Source organism: Felis catus, chromosome C1, assembly GCF_018350175.1.
Source record: "Felis catus isolate Fca126 chromosome C1, F.catus_Fca126_mat1.0, whole genome shotgun sequence".
Classification (NCBI taxonomy): Eukaryota; Metazoa; Chordata; class Mammalia; order Carnivora; family Felidae; genus Felis; species Felis catus.
The window spans coordinates 18534221-18558164 of NC_058375.1; the positions used below are offsets into that span (position 1 = coordinate 18534221).

Consider the following 23944-nt stretch of genomic DNA (forward strand, 5'->3'; position numbering starts at 1 on the left):
CACCCCCTGGAGCCCAGGGGGTGCTGCAGGGCAGGGGGCTGGGATCAAGGCTTTAGGCCCGAGGAAATGGAAACTTCCTGTCGGGTGTTGGGTTTCAGGCAGACCGACCTAACGGAACGGGGGCAAAGCCTTGGGATTAGTTTTGAAGTATTTCCATTAGAAAATCGGGTCGGTTTGATGAAAATGCCCCTCCGCAAGTCCCGCCTGGACGGGCACAGTGGGCCAGGCCCTTTTGCCGGCAGGGACCAAGTCAGGTCCGCGTGCAGTCACGCCCACAGCCCCCGTCGCCAGCCACAAACAACTCTGGGGAGACGTGGAGCCGGTGACACCCCCTCTTTGCACCTTAGTTGTGCCATCTGCAAACCGGGGGAGCTGATGCAGCTGCCTGCTCTGTAGTTGTGATTGCGGCTAAACTGCCCCCCTTCCAGCAAACACAGGTCCCAGCGCGGGCTCTCACTGAGGCTGTTTTACCTCCTCCGCCCCCCCCCCGCCCCTGCCCCACTCTGGGGAGCGAGAGCCACATGGGGTACACTGCTTCTACTTGTGAAAAGTCACAGGCCACTTGTGAAGGGGGGAGAGGTGGTGGCATCTCAAAGGCCTGATGTCCCTCTGGGGTGCCAGCCACGCCAGGAAGGGGCCTCACCAGCTGCACTTGCCCAGGGTGGTCTCTGTGGTCATTACTGATGGAGCTGGATGCAGGGAGGCCAAGGCGCTGGGTGTGGGGGTGGGGGGCCGGGGGGGGTGGTCTCCAAGGCAGGGGGTTTAGCCCTATTCCTGTCCCCAGGCCCCGCCCTGTTCCTCCTTGGCCATGGTGGGAGGTCCCCCCACCCCCGGCCCCCGTACACGCAGCCCTAGAAGTCTGGCATTGGGATCCTTCAACACGTCTCCGAGTTATATTATGGTAACAAACCAGTCAAAATTCCATTTTACAGTTAAATAGTACAGAAGACAGACAGTTTACTGTACAAGCAAGTTGTGCATTGAAAACAAACACATCAAGCAAATTATAGTGCAAAGCAGTTTCCACCCCTCCCCACCCTCTTCCCAGCTCTGGGACGGATTTACTGAAGATAGGTGTGTGGCAGGTACTAACACCTCGACGTGACAATATGTCACAAAGGATCTGTACCCGCCACCAACAGGCTTACAGTAACGTGGTATCACAACCCCTCGGTTTCCTTGTGCTTTCTCAATCAGTGTGTTTGCCTAATACAACTTTAAAGCAGCCTCGTAAATAAGGACCCATTTTTAGCAGCCCCTGCTCTCTGTACCCACTATGGGCCTTAGAATCAGACTCGGCATGGCTATCATCACTTTTAGTCAGGGGGCGGAAGGGGGGGATCAATTTATTTCCTGTCTCTGCCCCTACCAGGGCTTGGCTATCAGGAAGGGCTAGTAATCCAGAGTGGGGCTACAAAGTGCTGGGCGCTGGGAACCCAAGGGTGCCTCCCCCCGCGGGCCTGGGGGCCGGTCTGTAACCACAGAGGACAGGAGTGAGCAAGGTCCAAGGGTGATGGGTCTGTAGCTGCTTCCTGAGAAGGGGTGGAGAGCCCCCCTGGGTGTAGGGAGTCAGCAGGACACCCCCCGCAGCCATCGTCAAGAGATGGAGACTGCTCTTTCCAGTGAGGACAGGACGAAAGAAACTGCAGCAGGGGAGGTCTGAGTAAGGTTACCAGAAGGACTTCCTAACTTGCCGCCGGAGTGTGTATCCGGTGTGCATCATCTGGCTGCTGTTACAGGTCGGGGGCGGCACGGCAGGCCGAGAGCTATTACAGAGACGACAGCTAAGGAGGGGAGATTGTCACATCCACAGAGGATGTGGCTGAAACTGACGAGAAACCACACGCTGTCTAGCCCTTAAGGGTTTTCTTGTCCTTTTCCATTTACGCCTTTTTAGAATTAAACTCAGACATGAGACTCTATGCAGCCTGAACCCCGAGGCTTCCCCATTTGCAAGCTAAAGGGGCGATACTTCACCTCTGAGCCCAGGGGGTGCTGAGCTGAGGCTGCTGGGCCCTTCATGGCTCTTCTGTTCCGCCATCACGCGGCCACGGCTCTCCACCCCTACAAATGTCTACGAGCCACGGATGTGAATTCCAGCATCACCTGGGTTTCCCTCTGGTCCCCACCAACGTGGGCCTTTGGTGGAAGTCGGTGGGACGCTTGCTGGAGGAGCATGGCCTCTGGGGGAGGTGTGGAGGGCTGTTAACAGTTCCACACTCTCAGAAGGCAGAGGGGATGTTGTTCGCTACGATAGGGCTTTACCTGTGACAGACAGTGTGTCTGAAAACATTCGAGGCTTCTTTTTCTAAAATCAGCTTTCGAAACCGGTTTTTGTTCCAGACCGCTTTTGGAGCACAGACTAAAGATGGAGAGCTGTCAGAGGCTCTGGCCGGGCCTGCCCACAAGGTTGGGGGTTGGGGGCGCACAGCTTGGCTGGACCTACATGGGACAGGACGCTGAAATCCGGCCCCACGACCTCCCACCCAATGTCTTCTGCTAGGACCTTTCTGGTCCCTGCGCTCTCTCCAAAAATGGCAATTTCGAGACCAGCCTAGAGGGAAGGGGGGATCCCTGGCCCTCCACCAAGAGAACAGAGGGTGAATGCCTTGGGCTGGTAAAGTGCATGGAGGACCTGCCTGCAGGTGTCTTTCCTGGTTTTAGGGACCTGCTGCCATTGGCTAGTCTACTCTGGGGCCTGGGACCCACAGACAGCTGGGGCGGCGGGGGGTGGCTTTGGGCTGCTGGGAACTGTAGGGAAGCAGAGCTGGGTGGGGAGCTGGCTCGGGGGTCTTATCATCTCACCTCTGCCAGCGATTTCCTGGGCCGCTCGGTGGGTCCCTTCCCCATCTATACAACGAGGAGAAACCCTCTGAGGGGTGGGGAGGCCTTCCAATTCTGACTCAGTTTGTATGAACGTGGAGGGAGGGCTGGGCCCGTGGGGTGGGGGTGGGGGTCTCTGAGGAAGGTGGGGTGGGGCAGGGAGGTCTTTCCAGGGCCCCGTGGGTAAGAGGCCAAGCCATGCGGGCAAACGTCACCTCTGTCTGGAACAGAGATGGTCTCCGCCCCAGGGGACCTGGGCCCCGTGACAGCACCGGGCGTAGCTGGGGACAGCTAGGTCATTCCGGGGGAGGCGGCAGGAGACTTTCCCCACGTGGGGTGAGATGAAGAGGAACTGGGCCGGGGGCAGTGACCTGAGGGAGGTCCCCGCCTGTCTGTACGACGACGTGGCTGGACTAGATGCTCTCGGAGCCACCTGCCGGCTCTGGAGCCCAGGATTCGCGGACCCCGGGCCCGTGACCGGCCCGGAGCGTTAAGTCTCATTCCCGTCCGGGGCCTCAGAGCTGCGCCGGCCACTTGTCGGGAAGGTTCGGGGGGCCCCTGCCTCCGTTGGGAGCAGTGGGCTCTGACCCCGGGCCGGTCAGTAGGGCCGCCACACGGCCTCGTCCACGCGGCCCGGCGTGCTCAGGGCGGTGGGGGAGTTGCTGTGGCTGCCGTCCGCCTCCACGCTGTCGCTCTGGCCGCCCAGGCTGGGGTTCATGAGGTTGCCGGCGGCGACGGAGGCGCCGCTGGGGCAGGAGGCCAGCATGCGGGTGGGGGAGCGGTCGCCCCCGCTGCCGGCCACCATGGAGAACTGGTAGGAGCCCGAGGACGCGCCGTAGTAGAGGTGGTAGGGGGACGGGTTGGCCTGGAAAGGCCCGCTCTGGTTCTGCGGGGCCCCCGGGTAGGGCGGCGGGAGGTAGGTGTGGTGGAAGCGGCTGGTGGCCGGCACGCTGGCCACGCTGAGGCTGCCCGAGGGTGTGGCGCTGTAGGGGAAGGCGGCCGACATGGCCCCCGGGTAATGCATCCTGGGGTCGGGGAAGCGGCTCTCGGTGAAGGTCTGCAGCGCCGGGAAGGAGCGGTCGAACTGGCGGGGGTCGGAGAAAGGGTTCAGGTCCGAGGTGCCTGGGGGACAGAAAGGGGGACAGTCAGTCGCAGCCTGACACCACCCCAGAGGCTTCCGGCGCACGGGCCCTTCGCGGAGCCCCTGCTTCTAGATCTGCCTCTGCTCTCACTGCCCTGGGCTGCTCGTGGGCCGGAGCCTGCCTGACTCCGAGGCCGGCCCCTGCAGGGAGGCGGCGTGAGCAGGTGCCCGGGCCACAGGCGGCCCCGGGGGCCTCCCTGGGCGGGCGGAGAGCGGGGAGGGCTTTTCTTTCTCCTCACGGAGTTCTGGCTGTGAAACAGCCCAGCTGCAGAGGCCTGCCGAGGGGGTGAAGGTGGCCCCCACCTGGGGAAGCGGCTTCTGCCTTCCTCCCTCCCTGTCAATAGCTGGTAAGACCGTGGGTGTGCAGACAGCCTCCAATGACGCTCTGAGCTTGGGAGCTGGGGCTTGCTTTTACAGATAAGGAAACTGAGGCAGAGAGAGAGAGAGAGAGAGAGAGAGAGAGAGAGAGAGAGAGATTGATTTTCCTGACGTGGCGCAGAAAGGACTAGAACTCATCGCGAGGCCGCTGCTTCCCGCTCTCTGCTGCTGGGTGTGCGAACCTCTCCTGCCCAGGTGGGGCTGGTTAGCTTACCTGAGCTCCCACCGGTGTGTGTGTGGGGGGGGGAGGGGCGGGGCTGGGTCCCCAGCAGCTGTCTGTCCCCCACCCTCACATCCCTCACCCCGGGCCTGTGTCTGCGGGGCTGTCCTGCAGGCCGGAGCGGACTGAAGGCCAGACCATGATGAGATGCCACCCTCCCTGCCTCAGCAGCAAAGCGAGATGGCAGCCAGAGGGGCTTAGCGGCCTGGACCCTGCCTTAACCTGGAGAGACCCAGAGTCCAGCCCAGGCACTGCGCTAGCTCCCCCGAGGATGGCTCCCCGCTAGACTCCGAGACAAGGGCATCTCAGCCTCTGCCCCCTACTCTTAGAGTCACAGACCCGCCAAACCTCAGCATTCAAAGGGGCTTCAGGACGGAGTCTAATCCCTTCAGTAGGAAAACTCAGGCTCAGAGAGGGTGAGGCACTTGCCCAAGGGTCACACAGCACATCAGACCTGGCACAGAATCCTAGAGTTCGGGTTCTGAGCCCTGACAGGTGTCTGATAGGCAGGCAGCTGTCCCATCTCTGAGGCAGCACGGCACCTGTCCTGGGTCTGACACTTAATAGCTGTGTGTCCTTGGGCAGGACACTTAACTTCCCTGTGCATCAGTCTTCCTACATGAAAAAGAGTCAATAATAGCTCCTGGAGTTAATGCACGTAAAGTGCACAGACCGGACGCAGAGCAGAGGCCCGAGGAGGGTTGCTGCAGTAGCTGTGACCCTCTGTGGCTCTGAGTACCCAGGAGATCTGGCCACTCCAGGGGCTGCAGAGATAAGGCCCTCCCCCTGGTCCTTCCTTGTACCCTGGCCGAGGGGGTAACTCTGGACAGCAGCAGAGAGGCGGGTGAGCCCCTGGCAGTGGTCCTGAGGGCAAGCCTGTCTGGTCCCCACCCCTCTATGCCACCCACCAACTAGGACTCAGGAGGAGACCAGTCGCTGTCACCTGGCCAGCTCTAGGCGGGCACTGCCTGCTCTGAGGACGGAGAGCTGCGGGTACCCTCGCGCCTCTTGATTCCCCAGATCTGCCCGACATGCCGTGTGATGTCAGGTGAGGCCCGTAACTTCTCAGGGCTTTGGGGTCTTCCTGACTCCACTGGGGAGAGCTGCCTTAGCAGCGGGCTCTAGTTCTGGTCCCAGCTGTGAATCAGAAGGGAACAGTGCTCCCAGGCTCGAGGTGGGTGGATGTGGGGACAAGGGTCCGGATGACTGCAGCCTTCTGGAACATTCTAACAGGTCCCTTGGCTGGTCAGTGCTGCCTTGAAATGTAAGGGGCCAGAGGTGCCTGGGTCCCCACCCTCGTCCCAGAATGCCAGTGCAGAACGCCCTGTCGGCAGTGCCTGGCACCCCGAGCAGAGCCAAGTGTGGGGTTGACAACTCGACTCTGAGCCCAGGAAGTGAGTGGTGCCCACCGGATGGGAGCCGCATTCTCCAAACAAAGGAAACCCGAGCAGGGGCCCCAGGATGTGACAGTAGGGCTGCAGCCCAGGACACACAAGGCTGTGCAAGGTGGCCCCGGGTCCGGTGCGTGTGGCCTGTGGAGACCACGTGGCCCTCGGAGTTGCCTGGCCTGCCACTGTCCTCTCCTGCCTCCCTCCCGGAGCGGTGGGGGAAGCGTCTGCCCTCAGCACCCCTGTGGCTGCTGCCCCCCCACCCCACCCCCAGCCCAGTAGCCCCAGGAAACCGGAGCTGGCCAGCTGTGGAGCAGCCAATCCCAACACTGGAAGGAAATGTTTATTTTCTTCTCCAAATTGCCCCAGCTGCTGCATGGTGGCTGAATGAGCCCTTTGAGCTGTGAGAAGCCCCCACTGTGGGCCCACAGCTGAGGGGGCCGGGGGCTGGGGTATGGAGGGCTGGGGGCCTCGGCACTGCTTGCTAGTGACCAAAGCCAGGGGGGTCAAAGGGCACAAGGGGCATCAAGAGAAGCGGTTGGGGGGGGGGGGTCCTGAAAATGATCCCAGGATAGATTCTGAAGGCAGAGGCTCATCCCACCAGAGGGGGAACACCAATGAAGGGGCCCCAAATCTAGCCCTGCTGACACCCCTCTGCGGCCGGTACTTTCTTCCTCCCACATTACAGATGAGAATACCGAGGTTCAGAGAGGTGAAGGACTTTGCCTAAGATCACGACCGAAGCCTGGCACAGCCCCTAGCCAGGTCCACCTGACTGCAAAGTTCATGCTCCTTTCCTGGTCCCGGTCATCAAGGGCCCTTCCTTCCACTCCAGAGAGGACAAGCCCGATGGGGATGGATGGGGAGAGCTGGCTGGGGCAGACGGCCACAAAAGGCTGCTGTGGATGATTAGGGAGGGGCTGGGGGCCCTGCTTCAGGATGCAGTAGAAGGGGAAGGACCGGGTCAGCCCTGCCCCCAGAGTGCAGGTAGGGGTTCTGGCCTGGCCCTCAGGCTCCTGTAGCCACATCCACACAACTGTGGCAGCGCGGAGGGAGGCTTTCCTTCCACAGGAGCTGCTGGACAGGAAGCCACTGTTTACTCTCACCTTCTAGATTCCGGGGCTCCCTGGGCCCCAGCTCTGCCTGTAGCAGGGAAAGGCCTAGAGTGTTAGGCTACTGTACCTTGACAAGTGCTGGCCTGTGGGAAATGGAAGCATGCACAGCTTTGGGCAGGGGTGGGCCATGAGCCCAGGGAGCAGAGTACCTCCCACTGGTTCTTGAGATCAGACCCTTGTGCGGCAGCCCCCTGGGCTCAACAACTACTGAGTGTCTCAAACTCACCAGCCCATGGGTCTTTCCCCACCCTGGGGGCTCAGTAGGGCCAAGAGTGGAAGCTTCCCACACCAGAATAGAAGGGACCATCTCTTCACCCCGAGGGACTATCGTAAGTCCCCCTGCCACTGCATCATGCCTGGCGGCAAGGTCTCTCTTAGTGGAGAGCCCCAGGAAGCCCTCATATCAGCCTGGAGCATGGAGAAGGCAGTCAGTTTGTGCCCCTACCGGGCTCTTCCTGCTTGGGGCCCCCTTGTCTGTGCCCTCAGAAGTGCAGGAAGCTCCTGGGGGTCGGTGCAGTGGGGCCCTTGGACCTAGTCAAAGGTCCAAAGTTTTGGGCTCTGTGACCCAAGAGTGGCCCTTAATCTCTTAAGCGTCAACTCGCTCATCTGCCAGATGGGTTCTAAGCAGGCCGAGAAAGAACAGTCACCCACATCAAGCAGTAGCAGCTGGCCCTCCCGCCTCTGTCCAGCACAGCTGACCAGGGCTCTCGGCCTCTGCCTGGCCAGGGGCCAGCCTCGCACGGTCCTCTGTGCCCCGACCCGCTGGCTGAGAGGGCCCGGAGTGCAGAGTAAATACTCACCACCCAGCCACTTAGTGGGCACCTGCCATGTGCCAGGCATCCTGTCTGCTCTGCAAGGCCCCATCGTGCCTGCTGCGTCCACCCAGGCAATGGGGACAGAGACACGGTCTGGGGCTTCGGCCTAGATGCCTCCCTCCTGTTCTGTTTGGAGAAACTCCCTGGGGCGGGGAGGGGGTTGGGGGAAGGGAGGGCTTTCCCCAGGGGGCGCTGTGTGTTTCCGGGGCTGCCACATCACTTCGCTGTTTACGAAGGTTGTCTGAGTGCAGCCCTGGCATTTGAACATCTGACGCCCCGGGGCTGAGGCAGCCACCACTGCCCCTCTTTCAGACGACGCAGCAGAGGCTCCGGCGGGGGCCACTGGGACTGGTCTGTCACAGGCTCCTTAGACAAGTCGTGCCCCAATTTTAATGGGTACACACACGGTGGAATTAATGCCCATCTCCCTCAAGGGACAGGCAGTTCCTGGAGGGCAGGGACCGTGTCTATTCATGCTGACCCCCCAGGCACGGCACATGACCCGTGGTGGGTGTCAGTAAGCGTCTGCTGAGTGAATGAACGAAGGGCCCAGCCCAGGTCGGGGCACATCCCTAGGAAACAAGTGTAGGAGCAAATGAGCACCAGCGACCTCCTCCAAAAAACAAGGCGGTGCAGCGCATGACCTTCAAATGAGCTTTCGGTCCGGAGGCGCAGGACCACGCCCCGGCCCCCCGTCCGCCTCCCCACTGCCCTTCCCGCCCGTGCCGCACCTTGGATGGGGGTCTGGGCCTGGCTGCTGAAGTGGCTGGCGGTGCTGATGGAACCGCGGGGACTGGGCGCGCTGGGCGTCACGCGCATGCGCAGTCGTTCCAGGTCCCCGAAGCGATCGGGGAACGCCTTGGTCTGGTCCTCCAGCTTCTGCCGGTGCCCTGCAAAGCATTGGGGGGGTGGGGGGGGAAGCCCGTCAGCAGCTGGTTCCTGAGAACCTCAGGGGGACGGAAATGCCTCACTCTGCTTGGGGGGGGGGGGTGCGGTTCTCCCTGACACCTCTGCAGGGACAATCCTCAGGTTACTACCGACCTCTTTTCTGAGGTTCCCCAGAGCCCTCGTGCACAGAGAACGGTCATTATGGGCTGCCCTGATGGCCCGCCTCACCCCTACCTGCTGGAGCAGGCGTATGTGCTCTTCTACCTGGCGCGCCTCTCCCCTACCTGCTGGAGTAGGCATACGTGTTCTTCTACTTGAACCTCAACAGCCCACTGTGCAGCACAAGCTAAACTGAAGCAGCAGCCGTGTGAAATGGCTCAGGTGGGCTCCCGTGGGCGTGAGGGAGAGAGCCCCAGGGGCAGGGGGTGCTGCCACCCTTTACCTCCCCACTCCCCCCCACTCCCCCCCTCCCGCAAGAATAATTGGCCCTGGCCTGGGACAGCTGGCTGCTCTAGCCCTCAGCCGTCCCGAGACCCCCCAGCACAGCCCTTGTCCTCGCCGGGCCCCAGACAGAAGGGAAAATTCACCGGGACGTGTGGAGGAGGCATGGGGAGGGCCCGAACTCCCACCTCTGAATGGGAGCTGGGGACAGGGGACCGGGGCACCTGGCTTGGGGCATTACACGTGGAGAGACTGCTAGCATCTGCCACTACTTCTCTGCCACAGCCCACCCGGGGAAGGGCCCCAGCCTCGTCTCCTAGGCCCCAGAGGTGCGGGCAGGGCTGGGGCGGCCATGCGCTGCCTCTGTGCAGCTGGCTGAGGGCTCCCCGCATGGCTTCTTGAATGACATCGGGTTTGTGGGGACCACCCCTCCCCTGCCACACCACATTTTCAACTATTCATTTTCCATTTCATAAGCAACACATGAATCTCTACAAAAACAAACGCACTGCAAAATTACAGATAAGGCTAATGACTCCTTCGACCCACCCTGAACCCCTCCCCAGAAATCTCCATGTGATCAGTTTGGGGGTCTTTCTTTCCAGCCTCTTTTTGGTTTCACGTGCACGGAAAACACAGAGCAAGTTTCTCCCGAAAGCCTCTGGAGTGGTCTCAGGCTGGTTTATCATTCTGTAACTCGCTCTTCAGCCAGGTGGACCACCTGTCTCCTGACCTGTAGAATGGGGGGAGTAACCCAGCCCCACAGAAACAACGGAGCTCCTGCCGAACCTCGGGGGGCCTCCTTGGGGCTCGGTGGGGGCTCAGCAAGTACGAGGAGGGCTGATCACTATGGCAGCAGATGTCCCTTGTTCCTGCTGGTCACAGCCCCTGGTGGCTGCCACTCGCTCAGCCAGTCCTCTAGGATGCTTAGGTCGTTTTGAAATTTCCTCCACTCTCCTTCACATGCAATGTCCCTGTCACAGCCCAGAAACGTCCCTATTCACACCTCTTTGTGTCTGGGGATCTCTCCAGCGCACAGACACTGGCATGGGCTGATCAGTCAGACACCAGCCGTGAGCCTGACACCCGAGGCTGGCCTATTCCACTCCAATCAACCCTGAGGGAGGAGGCCAGGCCAGGCAGGGAGGCTAGGTTCTCTTTTTTACCAAGAGAATTGCAGCTCAGAGAGGCGAAGAGGCTTGTCTGCAGTCACGCAGTGAGGAAGAGGGAACGATGTTTTGGATCTGGGACCCCTTGGAGAAGCAGCATGGGGAGGGGCTGAGGGAGAGGGAAGGCTTGCCTGAGTCCCCGGGTCTGCAGGGGCATGCCGAGTTTTCTAGATTGACAAGGAGAGAAGAAGAGGGAAGTAGGTAGGAAGTAAAACAGAACTCCTCACCATCCTTCCTGAGGCCTGGAAAATGGCATCCTGGGGGCCTGAAAAAGCATGAAATGACTGTTGACCTCCCTTGGGAATGAGGGGACAGAGTTGGAGGCCTCAGAACAGGTTTGACTTCTGATTTTCAAAATGGGGATGCAACGGATTCTGGCGCCACAGACACCCAGGCTCCCTGCCCACCCCTGCCTCGCACGGGCATCTGAGGGCTCTTGGGGAAGAACTTGGAGTCCTGGGAGCCACGGTGGGCTCGGCAAGTCACCAAGGAGCCGGGAACCCCCCTTCTCCTCCCAGGAGGCCCCAGGCCTGGAGCCCAAGGGACATTTGTCTGCCGCGGCCTCCCAGGACCTTTGGCAAGGGGGGAAATGTAGGCTGGGTGAGTTTAGCTGGAGCCAGGGCTACGGGCTCTGAGGCCTCTGGGGGCCGGCAGGCCATGAATGAGGCACTCGGGGTGGGTGGGGAGTGAGGCGGACTGGAAGAGGGAGTCCTTTGCAGGAGGGGCAGTTGTCCCCCGGTCCAGCCGACGGGTGCCCTCATGGGGGTGGACCCAGTGTTGCCAGACCCACCAGTTTGGCAGGAGAACAATAAACTTGCTTTTATGTGAAATCTCCCATGCTCTCTATGCTGGCAATTCACTCCAATACCGAGAAACAAAACAAAACAAAACAAAACAAAGAAAAGGAAAGAAACATCCCAAACCCACTCGTAGGATGTGTCCTGCTCAGGGGCTGCCAGTTTACAGCCTCCAAGTTCGAGATTTCAGCGTCCGGTTGGTTGTGTAACCTTAGCCCCTGAGGACTGCTTCGTGGCTACCCCTCAGGAGGTGGTCTCGAGGGGGGTGCCGCAGGGCTCAGCCCTGATAAGCCTGGGAAGACATGTTGTTGCCGTTGCTGCTGCGGCCACCGAAGAACCAGCAGGGTGGTGTGGACAAGCTGGGGGGCAAATGAATTCAGAACGATCTCAACAGGCAGGAAGTTGGCCGGATAGACGTGGAGACTGCAGACTGACCTGACAGCGGTGTGGGTGCGAAGATTCTGGGTGTCTTAGTCGACCACAAGCTTGAAGTGAGACAACGGGGGCTGCACAAAAACCCGTGCGATACGTCCGGCCTCCTGATGATCGCCATTGTGGAACGAAGCCCCGTTTCTGAGTCACGCTGTGTACGCGGCATTTGTGGCCCAGCGGAAGGAGGGCAGGGTTCACAGCCAGCCTGGGCTCGAGGTTGGGCCCAGCCACTTGTGCAGCTTGGTGGCCTCACTCAAGTCACACGCCCTTTCCCCTACCCCAAGCCGCAGTGTCCCCATTGTGGCCACACAAGGTCTATAAATGCCCTCCAGTTACATGGGTTACTTCTATACCCCAGCTCCTGCCAAGGGAGGGTGAGATTATCACCCCCACGTCAGAGATCAGGACACCGAGGCCACGACGGTAAGTGTGGGACAGAAAACGGGGACAGCAGAGCCAGCACTGGCGTGCAGACCCCTGAGACCAAGTCCCTTGACGCTTTCCTTTTTGCTCCCACTGTACAGATGGGGCTGCTGAGGCTTCCAGAGGAGATCTCTGCTATGTGGTCGGTTTAGGCCAGAAGTCAGGTAATCTGGCCCCGAAGCATATACTCCACCACGCACTGTGCTGCCGTCACAAAGGGCCCGGCCCCTGGAGTGTGGGAGTTCTCACAGGGCTTTGGGAATGGCTTCCTTGTTGCTGGGGAACAAGGGAGGAGCAGGGGGAAGCTGAGGTGGCTCCGCGTGGCCCAGGCGCCGGAGAGTCTCAGAGCCACAGGGCCCCGGCCTTCACGCTTGGAGCAGAACGGAACTTCCTGTGCCCGGGGAAAGATGGGCCCACAGAATAGACCTCTTTCATTTGGCCACCCACAGTGGGAGCCGGTGGTGGTGGTGGTGGGGGGGGGGGCTTGGCCTCGCTCACTCGGTCATCTGGGGCTCAGCCCTTTCACACCGTGCCTCAGTTTCCCCTCTGCACAGCTTGCTCACTGGGGCCCCTCTAAGCTTTGAGAGTCCCTGGCTTAAGATGACCACTACCGGTGGGAGCCACCGGCCATACTCGGGCCTCCAGAAGAAAAGGAGGCAGGGTTGCTTGCTCCATGGGTCACCCACCCCCCACGCCCCCACCCCACCTCTCTCCTCTTGCTGCTGTTCTTAGAGTTTCTCAACTATGCTCTGCCTCTCACACTTCAGAGCCACAGCTCAGGCACAGCCCCCGCCAGGAATGCTTTCCTGTCCTTTGGGGCTCGCCCCAAGAGCCCCTCCCTGGCAGGAAGACCCCTTGTCCCAGCACCGAGCCTCTGCAGCACCCCATAGGCTGAGAGCAGCAGCTAGCGGTGCCGGAAATAAAAACAGCAGCCCCTGCTTGCTGAACGCTCCCTCCACTCCGGCGTCTAAGGTGTTGACATGCGCTGCCTTGTTTCACCCTGCATCTTCTCACTGTCCCGACTTTACAGGTGAGAAAACTGAGGCTCGGTGAGGGGCAGCGACATGTCTGAGGTCACACAGATGGCTTGAGGCCACCTTCTCTCCCTGGAGTCCATCCTGAAAGCAAGGAGCCTGGGTTTTGACAATCATGGGCTCCAGATAACGGGTGTTAGGGCCGAGCCCCGGCCCAGGGCCCAGGGCAACTCTCTGGGGCCCAGGAGGACGGGCCTGGGAAGAAGAGGAGAGGGTCTCAGTGGACTCCACCAGGAGCCCCGCCCTGCTCTGCAGCTCAGTGCTGAGCGTCCAGCTCTCTCACCACACTTTGCTCTGACCCACCAAGTCTCTCTCCTCCTCTGGGCCTTAACCACCACAACGGTCAAGTGGTTTTCATACTACCTAACCCCCAAGGTGAGGATAAGCTGCAGGACAGACCCTAAGTGTTTAAAAGCAAAACACTTTGCAGGGAGGATGGGGGCCACCTGGGTAAGGCCCCACCTTGGCCCACCACACCTGTCAGCCTCCAGTAGCTGGGCTCAAGTCACTGCCGGTCCCTGCAGCATGCCTCGATTAGTGCTGTGACCCTCATTTATAGGAGGCCAAGGTCCCAGTGGCCCAGGCCTGGATGAGGCAGTTCTCACCCACTGGGGATCTTGGGCAGGTCACCTTCTCCCTCTGGGCCTCAGCTGTCTCATCTGTAAAATGGAGATCACATTGGAACTCCGAAGGGTGTGGACAGGCTGCAGGAATTAAACAGGTGGCCCGGCCTAGGCCCTCAAGGAAGGCGTTCTGGGCGCCATAGTTCTTCCTTAACGTGTCTATACGGTAGGCATGCCCAGCCTCGCAGGTGTAGGAGAAGGGCCAGAAGCGGGGGAAAGGAATACTGCGGCCCAGCCACGCTGAGTGATTCACCCAGGGTCACACGGTGCTGGAGGAAGAGAACGAGGGCTGGATTCTGGGCTGGGGGCTCCCTTCCCACGAGTCCCTAGGCATCCTTCATCACCACCAGCTGGGCCGGCACGGGGTCCCTGCACCTGTCAAGTACCTGGTGCTTCTTGGGGACCGTCAGGGCCATCCCCCTGCCTTCGTGCTGCCCCAACACAAGTCCCCGTGATGAGAGCGGCAACCACTTTTGCAGGCACCTACGAGGGGCCAAGCACCGTGCTAGGTGAGCCATGCATATCGTTTATAAGGGCCATAACCCTCTGAGGGGCTGCTACCATCACCCCCGTTTTACAGGTGGGAAAGTGGAGGTGCGAGGTCAAGGTCAAACCTGGACCGGTCAGCACGTTGCACGAAGCTTGGCGGCTGAGGTCTCGGCTTCCCAAGCGCTCCGAGAGAGGAGAGCTGGGCTGACTGGCGGTGAGGTCTGACTGGCAAGCGACCAGCTCGGCGCTCGGCCTCGGCTGGGTGGGAGAGGGACGGGGAGGCAGGGGACAGGGGACAGGGAGAGGCAGAGCCGGGCACAGGAAGAGCGGCGGCTGCCGGGAACAATGTGGGCCCCAATTACGGGGCCCTTCACCCATCCGAAGCCACTCAGCTGCCTCCTCGGCTGCCTGGCCCGGCTCTGGTGCGGTCACAGCCCAGACACAGCAGCCACTGTCCGCCCAGCTGCGGGGTGGGGCCCCCGGGCCCCAGGCCCGCTCTGTGGCCTGTCAGGAGATTTACACCCGACTCTTAACAACCGCGGGGAATCGCAGGCGGGTGCTGGGCCCCGGGTGGTCTGCCTTGAATCGGCCCCCTGTGAGCAGATGAAAGCCGGTCGGTGGCTGGGCTGGGAAACCGGCTGGCCGGGGGCCAGCGGGCAGGGAGGCAAGCGGCTCCCTCCCAGGGCCGCAACTGGGGCTTCCAGCGGCCTGGGGTTGATTAGGGGAGCCCGGGAGGTCTGAGGTTAACCCCTTCCCTCCTGCTGGGTGCACTCCCCTGGGGACCTAGGGGGTCCTGGGAGTACGGGCCTCTCCTCAGCCCAGGCCTCCCTCTACCTCCCCACACCTGGAACGGAGACCGAAATTGTGGCAACTCTAGGACCCTGGAAGGCCCCGCTATGGGCTTAGGGTCACGCTTCCTGCCCGTGCCATCCGGAGCCTGTTTGCTTACTTCCTTCAGGCCTCTCTGGTCAAATGTCACCTCCTCAAGAGGCTTCCCCGGTATCCTCTCCCTGCCCGCATCCCATCCCTGTGCGCTCTACCCCTCCCCCCAGCTTTGTTTTTCCCCATAAGACTTCCCACAACCTGAGATTAAGTCGACTAATCATTTAGGTACTTCATCTATTCAACCCATATTTACTGAGCACCTACTAAGCGCTCATGTCTGTATTCCAGGGTCTATGCCCGCACGTGGCAAAGCAGAGGAAAGAACTTCTGCCCCACAGAGCGTATGTAATAGTGAGCGGAGATGGGAAATAAATGACATAAATGAGTGAACTCTATTGCATCTTGGAAGGTGATCAGGGTTCTAGGTAAAAATCAAAGCTGGTAAGGGGTGGGTGCATGTGCGTGATTTGAAACAGCATGACGGTGGTGGAGATCTCACTGAGAAGTTTGAGTAAAGCCTTCATTCAGGGTGGGAAAGTACAAGCCACGCATCTGGGGGTGTCTGTGTTTCAGAGAGAGAGAACAGCAGTGCAAAGGCCCTGAGGCAGGGATGTGGCCGCCCAGTTTGAAGACCAGCCAGGAGGCCAGGGTGGCCAGAGCGGGGTGAGCAAGGAGGATGTCAGAGAGGAAGTCAGGGGGTAACGAGCACAGATCACGTGGGGTGCTGTGGCCACAGGGACAATAGAACTATTTATACCATCTTTCCCCACCTCTAATGTAGAAGACCCAAGTGGGACGGAGCCTGTCTATTGGGCTCACTGTGGCATTCCCAGTTTCTAGAACAGTGCCAGACACATGAAAGGTGCCCAGGAAAATATCTGTTGAAATCATCCCATGTACATTTTTGGGAAGAAAGGGCCCACAGGCAAGATGCTCAAACTGTCCCCCTTTGCCTCCGGCCGGATTAAAAACTTGGGTCCTACCCTTTCAGGTGCCAGCACCTGCTAAACCCGGAAGATGGGGTGAGTGGTTCCATGCCAGAATCCATGCCAGGCACCGGACTGCCTCCTGCCTGGATCCTGGACCCTGCTCAGCCACCTGCTTTTTAACCAGCCCCCGGTGACTATGAGGGACACCAGCATTGAGAACCTCAGAAACCAAGGCCACACAGGCAGGAAGCCACCAAGCTAGCCTTCAAACCCAGCCAGCCACCTGGCTGCATATCGGGCATGCTCTGCAGGGCACCAGAGGGGAACGACCCAGCCACAGAACCCACAGCTGGGCCTCAGGGATCTGCAGACTCCTACTCCTTGGCTCCCAGGACCAGCCCCTACTCCCACCCCCACCCCACACAAGGCTCAACCCTCACATGGGGTTGGGAGTCACAAAGCAGGAGAAAAGCCCAGAAAGGAAATCCTGTGATAATCCGTGAGGGTTTGGGTAATTCCTGCGGGCTGTGCAGCTGCAAGCTCCTTTAACGCTCAGGACAACTCCCCAGAGCAGATGCTACTATCCTCCCCATTTTACAGATGAGGCACAGTGAGGCAGGAAGGCCCTTCCAAGTGGCCCTCACTTCCCTGAGCCCCAGACTGGAGCCCATGGGGTGCACTGAAACTCACCCTTGGGCAAGTGGCTCTGCCTCCTGGCCTGTCTCCTCCCGGGTGGTTGCAGACCTGTTAATGGGGACCTGGCACACGAGGAGTGCTTGGTGACCAGCAGCACTGATCGGGTCTCTCACCTCTTACAGGTGGGGAAACGGAGGCCCGGAAAGGAGGAGGATTTGTCCAAGGTCACAGACAAGGCCAGGGTGGGGATGGCAGCCAGGGTGCGGGTGAGACCTGACCCGAAGGCCTGGTGGGCGGGGGCACAGGCAAGCAGGCCCTCAGGACGGGAGACCTGGAGAACTGCCTCCTCCCACACCTGCTCTTTTCTATAAATAAGCTTCTGCAAAGATTTTGTTTGAACAAGTCTCTTTAACGAGACTTAAAGGCCTAGAGAGGGGTGCCATTTGCCTCGGGTCACACAGCCAGCCTGGCCTCGGACTCCGGCCCATCTCCCGGGCTGGCTTCTCTTTCCTTCCTCTTGCTGTCTCCCCTCCCTCCGGCCTCGGGTGCCTTGTCCTGTGCAGTCCCCTGCTGACCCCCGCCTCCCACCGCCTTCCCCTATCAGCTCACCCCCAGAAGGGCTGTCTCAGGTCTGGGGACCCCAGGAGAGAAGAGCCGGCAGGGGATTTGAACTGGGGGCTCCCAAAGCCCTGCCCTTATCCAGGGCCCTCAAGGCGGGGCGGGGGGGGGCAGCTCTGGGCTGAGAACGGCTGGACATGGGGGGTTTTGAGGGATTCCAGGCATTGCTGGGCCCCTGGGAACCTTCTTAGCAAGCTCTAAGACCCCCTGCCACATGCCTCTATGGACTGGGTGCTCACTGCTTTGTGGAGTGGCTCCTAAGTGCTACATCATCGCAGTGAAGCCGACTGTGGCTCCCGTCCGTCCCGATTCTGCCCCTGGAGACAGAGTGGTGTGCCACCAGTTTGATACCCTTAGGGCCATGGCTTGGGCTGCCCCCCTGCTGCGGACCAAGAGTCACCACCCACCGATGGTGCTCGTGGTGGAAATGCACGGTGGTGGCCAGGTGCTGGGGATAACCGAACACCATGGCTCCAGTGACTCACCAGGACCCTCCCCCTGCCACAGCCAGATGCTATCCACATGCCATCACTGGTCTCTAGGCCTGTGGTGTGGGTGGTAGCACCCCACTTCCTGGAGGCGGGGGGGCTGAGGCTGAAAGAGGCCAGCAGTTTCCCCAACATCCCCAACCAGGCAGGCTGTCTTCCGCATCCTGGTGGCTTATGGCTCACAAGGGTTTCCCAGACATCACCAGCTCGAGACTCTTAGGGTCACTGACTCAGTTCACAGGTGACAAGACTGAGGCCCAAAAGACAACACGACTTGTCCAGGGTCATGGATCCCAAGGCCAGGGGCATGGACCCATCCACATCCAGTCCCGGCAAGAATCTGGCCAGAGCAGATGCCTGCCTTTGGGTCTGAAGACCATATGAGGGAGCTAAGGGAGGCTGGAGGAGGGGGCCCTGAGGGCCTTCAGGGAGAGTCATCCGGGGACACCAAGCCCAGCTTTAAGCCTTCCCCAAGTGGCCAGACACCGGAGTGGGCCCCGGAATTGGACAGATGGGGAGCTAGGTCAGTCTGATTCCCCAGGAGGAGGGGCCAGCCCTGGGTGGCCCTCACTGACGACACCCTGGCAGAGCCCCATCTGTTCTGAGCCTCCTGGGCTCTGGTCCCCACTCTGTCTTCCTGCCCCAAGTCCACCCAGCTTGGAATGGAAATCGACGATGACTGTCTCTGGGAAGACAGGGCCCCTCCCAGCACCAAAGGCCATGGGAGGCCCTGGCAGGTTCTCAACGTCCCCTGGCCTGGACTCTCTCCCCACTGGAACTCGGGTGACCCTTTGGCTCTGCTGTCGTAAGGATCCCAATGGACAATAAATGTGAGAGGGTTTTCTAAACTCTAAAGGGCCACGAGTAGGAAGGGAAAGGCAGGGTAGCTCCCGATACCCCACACTAAGCATGTTACAAGTTGGGGGGTGGGGTGGTCCAGAATGAGCACTCTGGTCAGGGCTCAGAAAGCAGCCAGTCCAGAAATGGCCAGCTGGCCAGCTGGTTCTCTGTTTCTTTCATTCATTCATTCATTCATTCGATTCATTCATTCATTCACTCATTTAGTGAACACAGACCTCTGGCCCATTCTGTGGCAGCTGCCCCTCAAGTGCCCATAATGTAAACCTGCAAACAGCATTATCCTTCAGCAGGCAGAAGCAATTAAACACAAACTCTCTTTGATGCTAAAAGGCACACATCAGGACTCCCTGCGCATAGTAGGTGCTCAGTAAATATCTGCAGAATCAAGTTCGCATTCTTGAGTGTGGGTTTGGGGGTCAGAGTGCCCAGGATGCGTGTGACTTAAGTCACATACTGAGACCCAAAGAAAGTTTCCAAGGAGGGGATGTGGCCTCACAGCCAGACCAACTCCTGTTTTTGATGGCTCCCTCCCTCAGCCACTGGCAGAGGAAGCTGGGACAGAGTAGAGCAAACCTGGCCCGACCTCCCCCCACCCCCAACACTCACAAATACCCTATTGGAAGACTTTTCCATCTGGTTCCTTTCCCTAACAGATGCCAATCACAAATCCATACTCTCTCAGCTGGCTGTCAGTGGGCAGTCCTGGGGGGTGGGGGGGGTCAAGCTGATTCTGCCATTACCCCTTCCTATGGTCCTTGCTGGCCTCCAGCAGTCCAGGGATAAGCACAGAGGGTTTGGGTTTATTGGCAGGCACCCGGAGTGTGCAGGGATGTAGAGCCCAGGAGTGCAGCCCCCTGATGAGAGCGTTTCAGGGGACCACTGCCATCTGTCTGACCTCGGCTGCCGCCCTTCCCCCTGCTGGACCCTCCTCCCCACTGCCCAGCGGGCTCAGTGGCTCGGGCACTTACGTCTGGGTTCCCGGGGTCCATCCACGGTCACCTTGATGGCTCGGTGGTAGGTGGCCACTTGGGTGGGGTTGGTGAACACGGTGATGGTCAGTGTGAAACTCTTCCCTGGAGGGGGGGGGGGGAGTGGAGAATAAAGGCAGGAGGTTGGCACCTGGAGCTGTTAACAACACCCCGTCTCCCTCCCAGAAGGGGCAGATCTCTCTCCTTCGAACCTGGGCAGAAGACGGGGCTCTGGGTGAAGTTCCAGCTGCTGGCCTTGGCATTCGGGGCCCCAGGAGGTCTGGCACCAACTTTATCATCTTCCCCCTCCCCATGCTCTGGCCACCCTGCTAATTTTCTCCCTGCTTCCTGGCTTTTGCGATTTGGGGGTGCGATTTTCGCAGCGACCCTTGCGATTTGGGGGGGGGGAGCACCGCACGTATAACTACAAAAATATGTATAAAAACGCACATATTTTTTCCTAAAGGTAATGAGTGATCTTTATAGAAAATTTGGGGAACACAGAAAAATCGCCCACGGTTCAACTAGCCAGGAATAAACACTATTAACATTTGGGTGTTTTCTCCTCTAATCCTTTTTTTGTGTGGGTTATGTGTATTTACAGAGTTGCAATGATACCAAAATACATATTTTCATACCCTGGTTTTGTTTTCTTTCATTTAACCTCACATCATAAGCACTTTCTCATGTCGTTAAAAATCCTTCATAAACTTCATTTTTAATGGCTGCAAAATATTTCAACTCACAGAAGCCTCATCTTTTATTTATCTGTCTTACTCTCTGACGCCCCTGCTGACTTCTCACTGGTGTGTGCAGCTGGGGCGGAAAAGGGGCTGATTTGGGAGCTGCCGACATTTCATTTGTACACGCAACTGTTATTTCCAGAACTCTGTTCTATTTTTAGACAGACATTTGGCTCCAAAGTCTCCATTCAAAATTCCTAAGAGAGGAAAAACTTTTAAAATGATAATTTTTTTTTAACCAGTTAGAATAAAATGAAAACGACCTTTCGTTTATAAGAATCTTTGTCTCCATCTCTGCTTATTTCCTCAGAAAAGATTCCAAGAAGTGGTGAGTGATTTCATCGCAGTCAGAGGGTTGGGACGTATTCAGGGGCATTGATCTCTCTGGCGAGATGGTGCTCCAGAGAGTCACCGCGACCGTGACAGCTGTCAGCGCGGTGCCATCGGCAGCATGGCCGCCTGTCAAGGTGGAAGGAAGACCTTACTGCCCCTGACTCCGTTTGCCTTTTGGCCATGCCCAGTGAGACTGAAAGTTTTGACACGTTCATCCTCTGTCCTAACCCAACGCCAACTATCGCCTCGACGTTCCTTTATGCTTTCCTATTGGCATTTCGGCGCCTTTGAGAGATCGCTCTGCAGTAGCCTCTGAGCGCTTTCCCCGCCCTTTGTGTGGCCATCAGTTTCTCAGCTCAGTGGCCTTTCTGTCTTGCGTTTTGCTTTTTGCCTTCTGACCCCGAGCTGGTTTGCATTTCCAGTGCTTCCTCTCGCTGGTGCTTTCTCCCACTGTCTTATGTTGAGGCGGGTTTCCCCGTGTGACAAGCGAATCGAGGCTTCCCCTCGATAAACAGCCTTCTTCTCTGCCTTCTACCTCTAATTCTTTGGCTCTTCTGGGGGTATAAGTGGTGGGTGGGGTATGAGGTCAAGATTCTCCTCAAAGGGCAACCCAATTCTCCTCTCACCTTCGCTGAAGTAGGCCTCTCCTCTCCTGCCCTCTTCTCTAGTAGCATCAAAGCCCCCACACGGTCTGAGACTGGGGAGGGTGCGAGGGGAGCCTCGCTGATCCCCTAATGCCGGCCTCCTCCTTCTCTGCCCCTGAGCATCCCTACCTCTGCACCCCAGTTGCAGACCCAGGGGCTCCCTAAGGGCAGGGGCCTGGGGGCCACGGGCGGGCACCGAGGGAGGCAGCCTGAGTGGACCCCTCTGCAGCCCCTGTACTCCCGGCAACTCTCCAAGGCAGGCAGGCAGGCAGGCAGGCAGGCAGCCAGTCTTGATGTCCCCGCTTCACAGGTGGGAGAGGAGCTCTCAGGGCAGGGAACACTGCTTAGCGGTTCTCTTTGCACGGTTGGGTCCAGTGATCCATGAAAACTCTAGCCCCCGAAACAGGAGATCCAGAGCGGAAGGAAATCAGGCTTCCAGGGCCCCAGCACGGAACCCTCGGGCTTCTGAGACACCAGGGGGTGGGTTACATTGAGGTGCGGCTCAAACTGGGGAAGAGTGGGGCCTCTCTGGAAGAATTTTCCTGAGCCAGTCCGCTGGAGGCAGGGACAGAAATGCAAACAGCGTCTTCTCCTGGACTCCAGGGTCCGCAGAAATCTAACCCCTCACGCTCAGACCACAGGGGCACTTTCCATGGTTTCTGGAGACTGGAAGTGCAGAAGGTCTAGGGAAATGCCAGGCCGCAGGCTCCCTGCCAACCCCCTCCTGGGACCTGCCTTCCCTCACTCTTTGGTCACTTTTCTCCTGGACTCCTCCCCCTCCCCAACTAGCTGGGCACTTTCTGGGGGGGGGGTCTCCAGGCCTCTGCCACTTCCAATGCTTCCTTGAACTGCCGGGTGCCAGGCTGGATGGGCCCCAATTATTGAAGTGCTTCTGCAACTCTCTCTGGACTCCACTGAAAAGTCACCTCCTCCGTGAAGCCCTCTCTGGTCACTTTATCACAAGCAGGCATCTTAAACCTGGCCTCCGAGGCTCCTTCTCAGAATTAAGTGGGCCCGTGAGCAGGGACAGGAAAACAAAAAATGACAATTGTATTGTCCCTAACCTCTGGCTGCAATTTAGCATCTCCCTCAAGTATGACCGTCGGCAGCAAACCACAGAGGTATTACAGAAGTTCCTGTGACCTTGTCACCAACAGACGTCACAGGTATTTACATATCACATTACTGACGTTGCAAATTTCTCTAAATATCTTTTGTGCTCGTCACGACCTCAGAATCGTGGTCGTCATCAGACCCATTGCCACATCTTACCATTTAATACGCTAACAAAGCAGCACATTTATCCCAATTTTAAAAGACATTTTGCTAACTATGTTTTATTGTCATTGGTTTCCATTGTAATCCTTTGTGTTTTATTTGATTCGGTAAAACACATTATTCTGAAACTGTCAGGCGGGCCATAGGGTAAAAAAAAAAAAAAAGGAAAAAAAAAAAAAAAGGTTAAAGACCTCAATCTGAAGCATCAGAGACCCTCTCGCTCCCACCCTACCTTGGGAGGGAGCTGCTTGTCCCTTGTTCACTGCTGCGTCCCCAGCCCCAAGGACAGCATCTGGCCCAATAGGAGATGCTCAGTAGATGTTGGTTAAATAAATTAAGGGAGAGAAGACCGTTCCCATTTTGCAGATGAGAAAACTGAGGCTCACGGAGGGGCAACGAGTCATCCGCGTCACACAGTATTTGGGCAGGGCCCAAAAGGTTAGAATGTGCTGGGGCCTGTGCCCCCACCGCATACTAAGGACCCGCTCCTAGGGAGTGAGAAGCCCCCACTCTCACCAGGCACTAAACGGTAAGCCATCCCTGAGGTCATCGGCCCTCCTCAACAGTTCCTCCCCCCCCCTTCCAGGCTTGGCACCATCGTCCCGGGTACCCAAAGAGAGGAGGGAGGGAGGAGTAGCTGCCCCATGGGGCCCTGAGTGACCCCAGACATTCCCATAGGACCGGGGGTGGGGGTGGAGGGGGGCCCTGGACCAATCAGCACAAACAGCCAGGTCCGGGAGTGTGGCTTTAGGCAAGTCCCTGTCCCTCTTAGATGGGTTCTTGGGTCATAACCCCTACCACAGGGGGATTCATGGACAGCAGGAGGGAACAAGTCTCAGGGGACCTCGGGGTTTTCTCAGTGTTGGCCAACAGGCCCTCTGTCTCCTCTCCCAGCGGCAGCCGGTAAGCCACACCCTCATCTCTCAACCCAAACCTCTCTCCACAAGCTCTGGCTGCTTTTTAACCTGCCAGGGATAGTTTAGGGAGCTCACGCTTTCTTCATTTTCACCTAGGCCGGTGGCTGCCTCCTAGAGGACATTTAGGGAATTTGTGGCGTCTGGTCCTCCAGAGGTGGGATGTGGGGGGCAGAGGACGCAGATGTCCAGCACTGCCCAGGGCACGGAGGCAGTCATTCTTCCTGTGTGTGGAGAACTTGTTACAAAGAGTCTCTGAGCCACGAGCCTAACTCAATTTGACATAAAGGGAAGGTTTTTTTCCACGCTTTTAATATCTACTGAATTGTCCAGGATGGGAGACGGGCTTTTTGTTGTTTTTTTTTTTTTTGACCCTGCCAAGAATTGCTCACAACTTCAGAAAACTATGTCATCGACAGCGATGCTGCGTTCAGACCTCGAGTCCCGTGCGCCTGGGCTGGCGGTGTGCCC

At 58.6% G+C, this 23944-nt stretch overlaps 1 protein-coding gene across 2 annotated transcripts in view; it reads right to left on the reverse strand.

Annotated features, from left to right (window-relative positions):
- Positions 1-871: 871 nt before the first annotated feature.
- Positions 872-23944, reverse strand: part of RUNX3 (RUNX family transcription factor 3) — a 58719-nt gene continuing 35646 nt past the window's right edge. For both annotated transcript variants that reach the window (XM_023258316.2, XM_045035321.1), the window contains 3 exons: positions 19562-19666; positions 8612-8770; positions 872-3945 (listed from right to left, as the gene is read on the reverse strand). In XM_023258316.2, coding sequence (XP_023114084.1) covers positions 3422-3945; positions 8612-8770; positions 19562-19666 — 788 coding nt within the window. In that variant the 3' untranslated portion in view covers positions 872-3421. The remainder of the gene's footprint in view (positions 3946-8611; positions 8771-19561; positions 19667-23944) is intronic.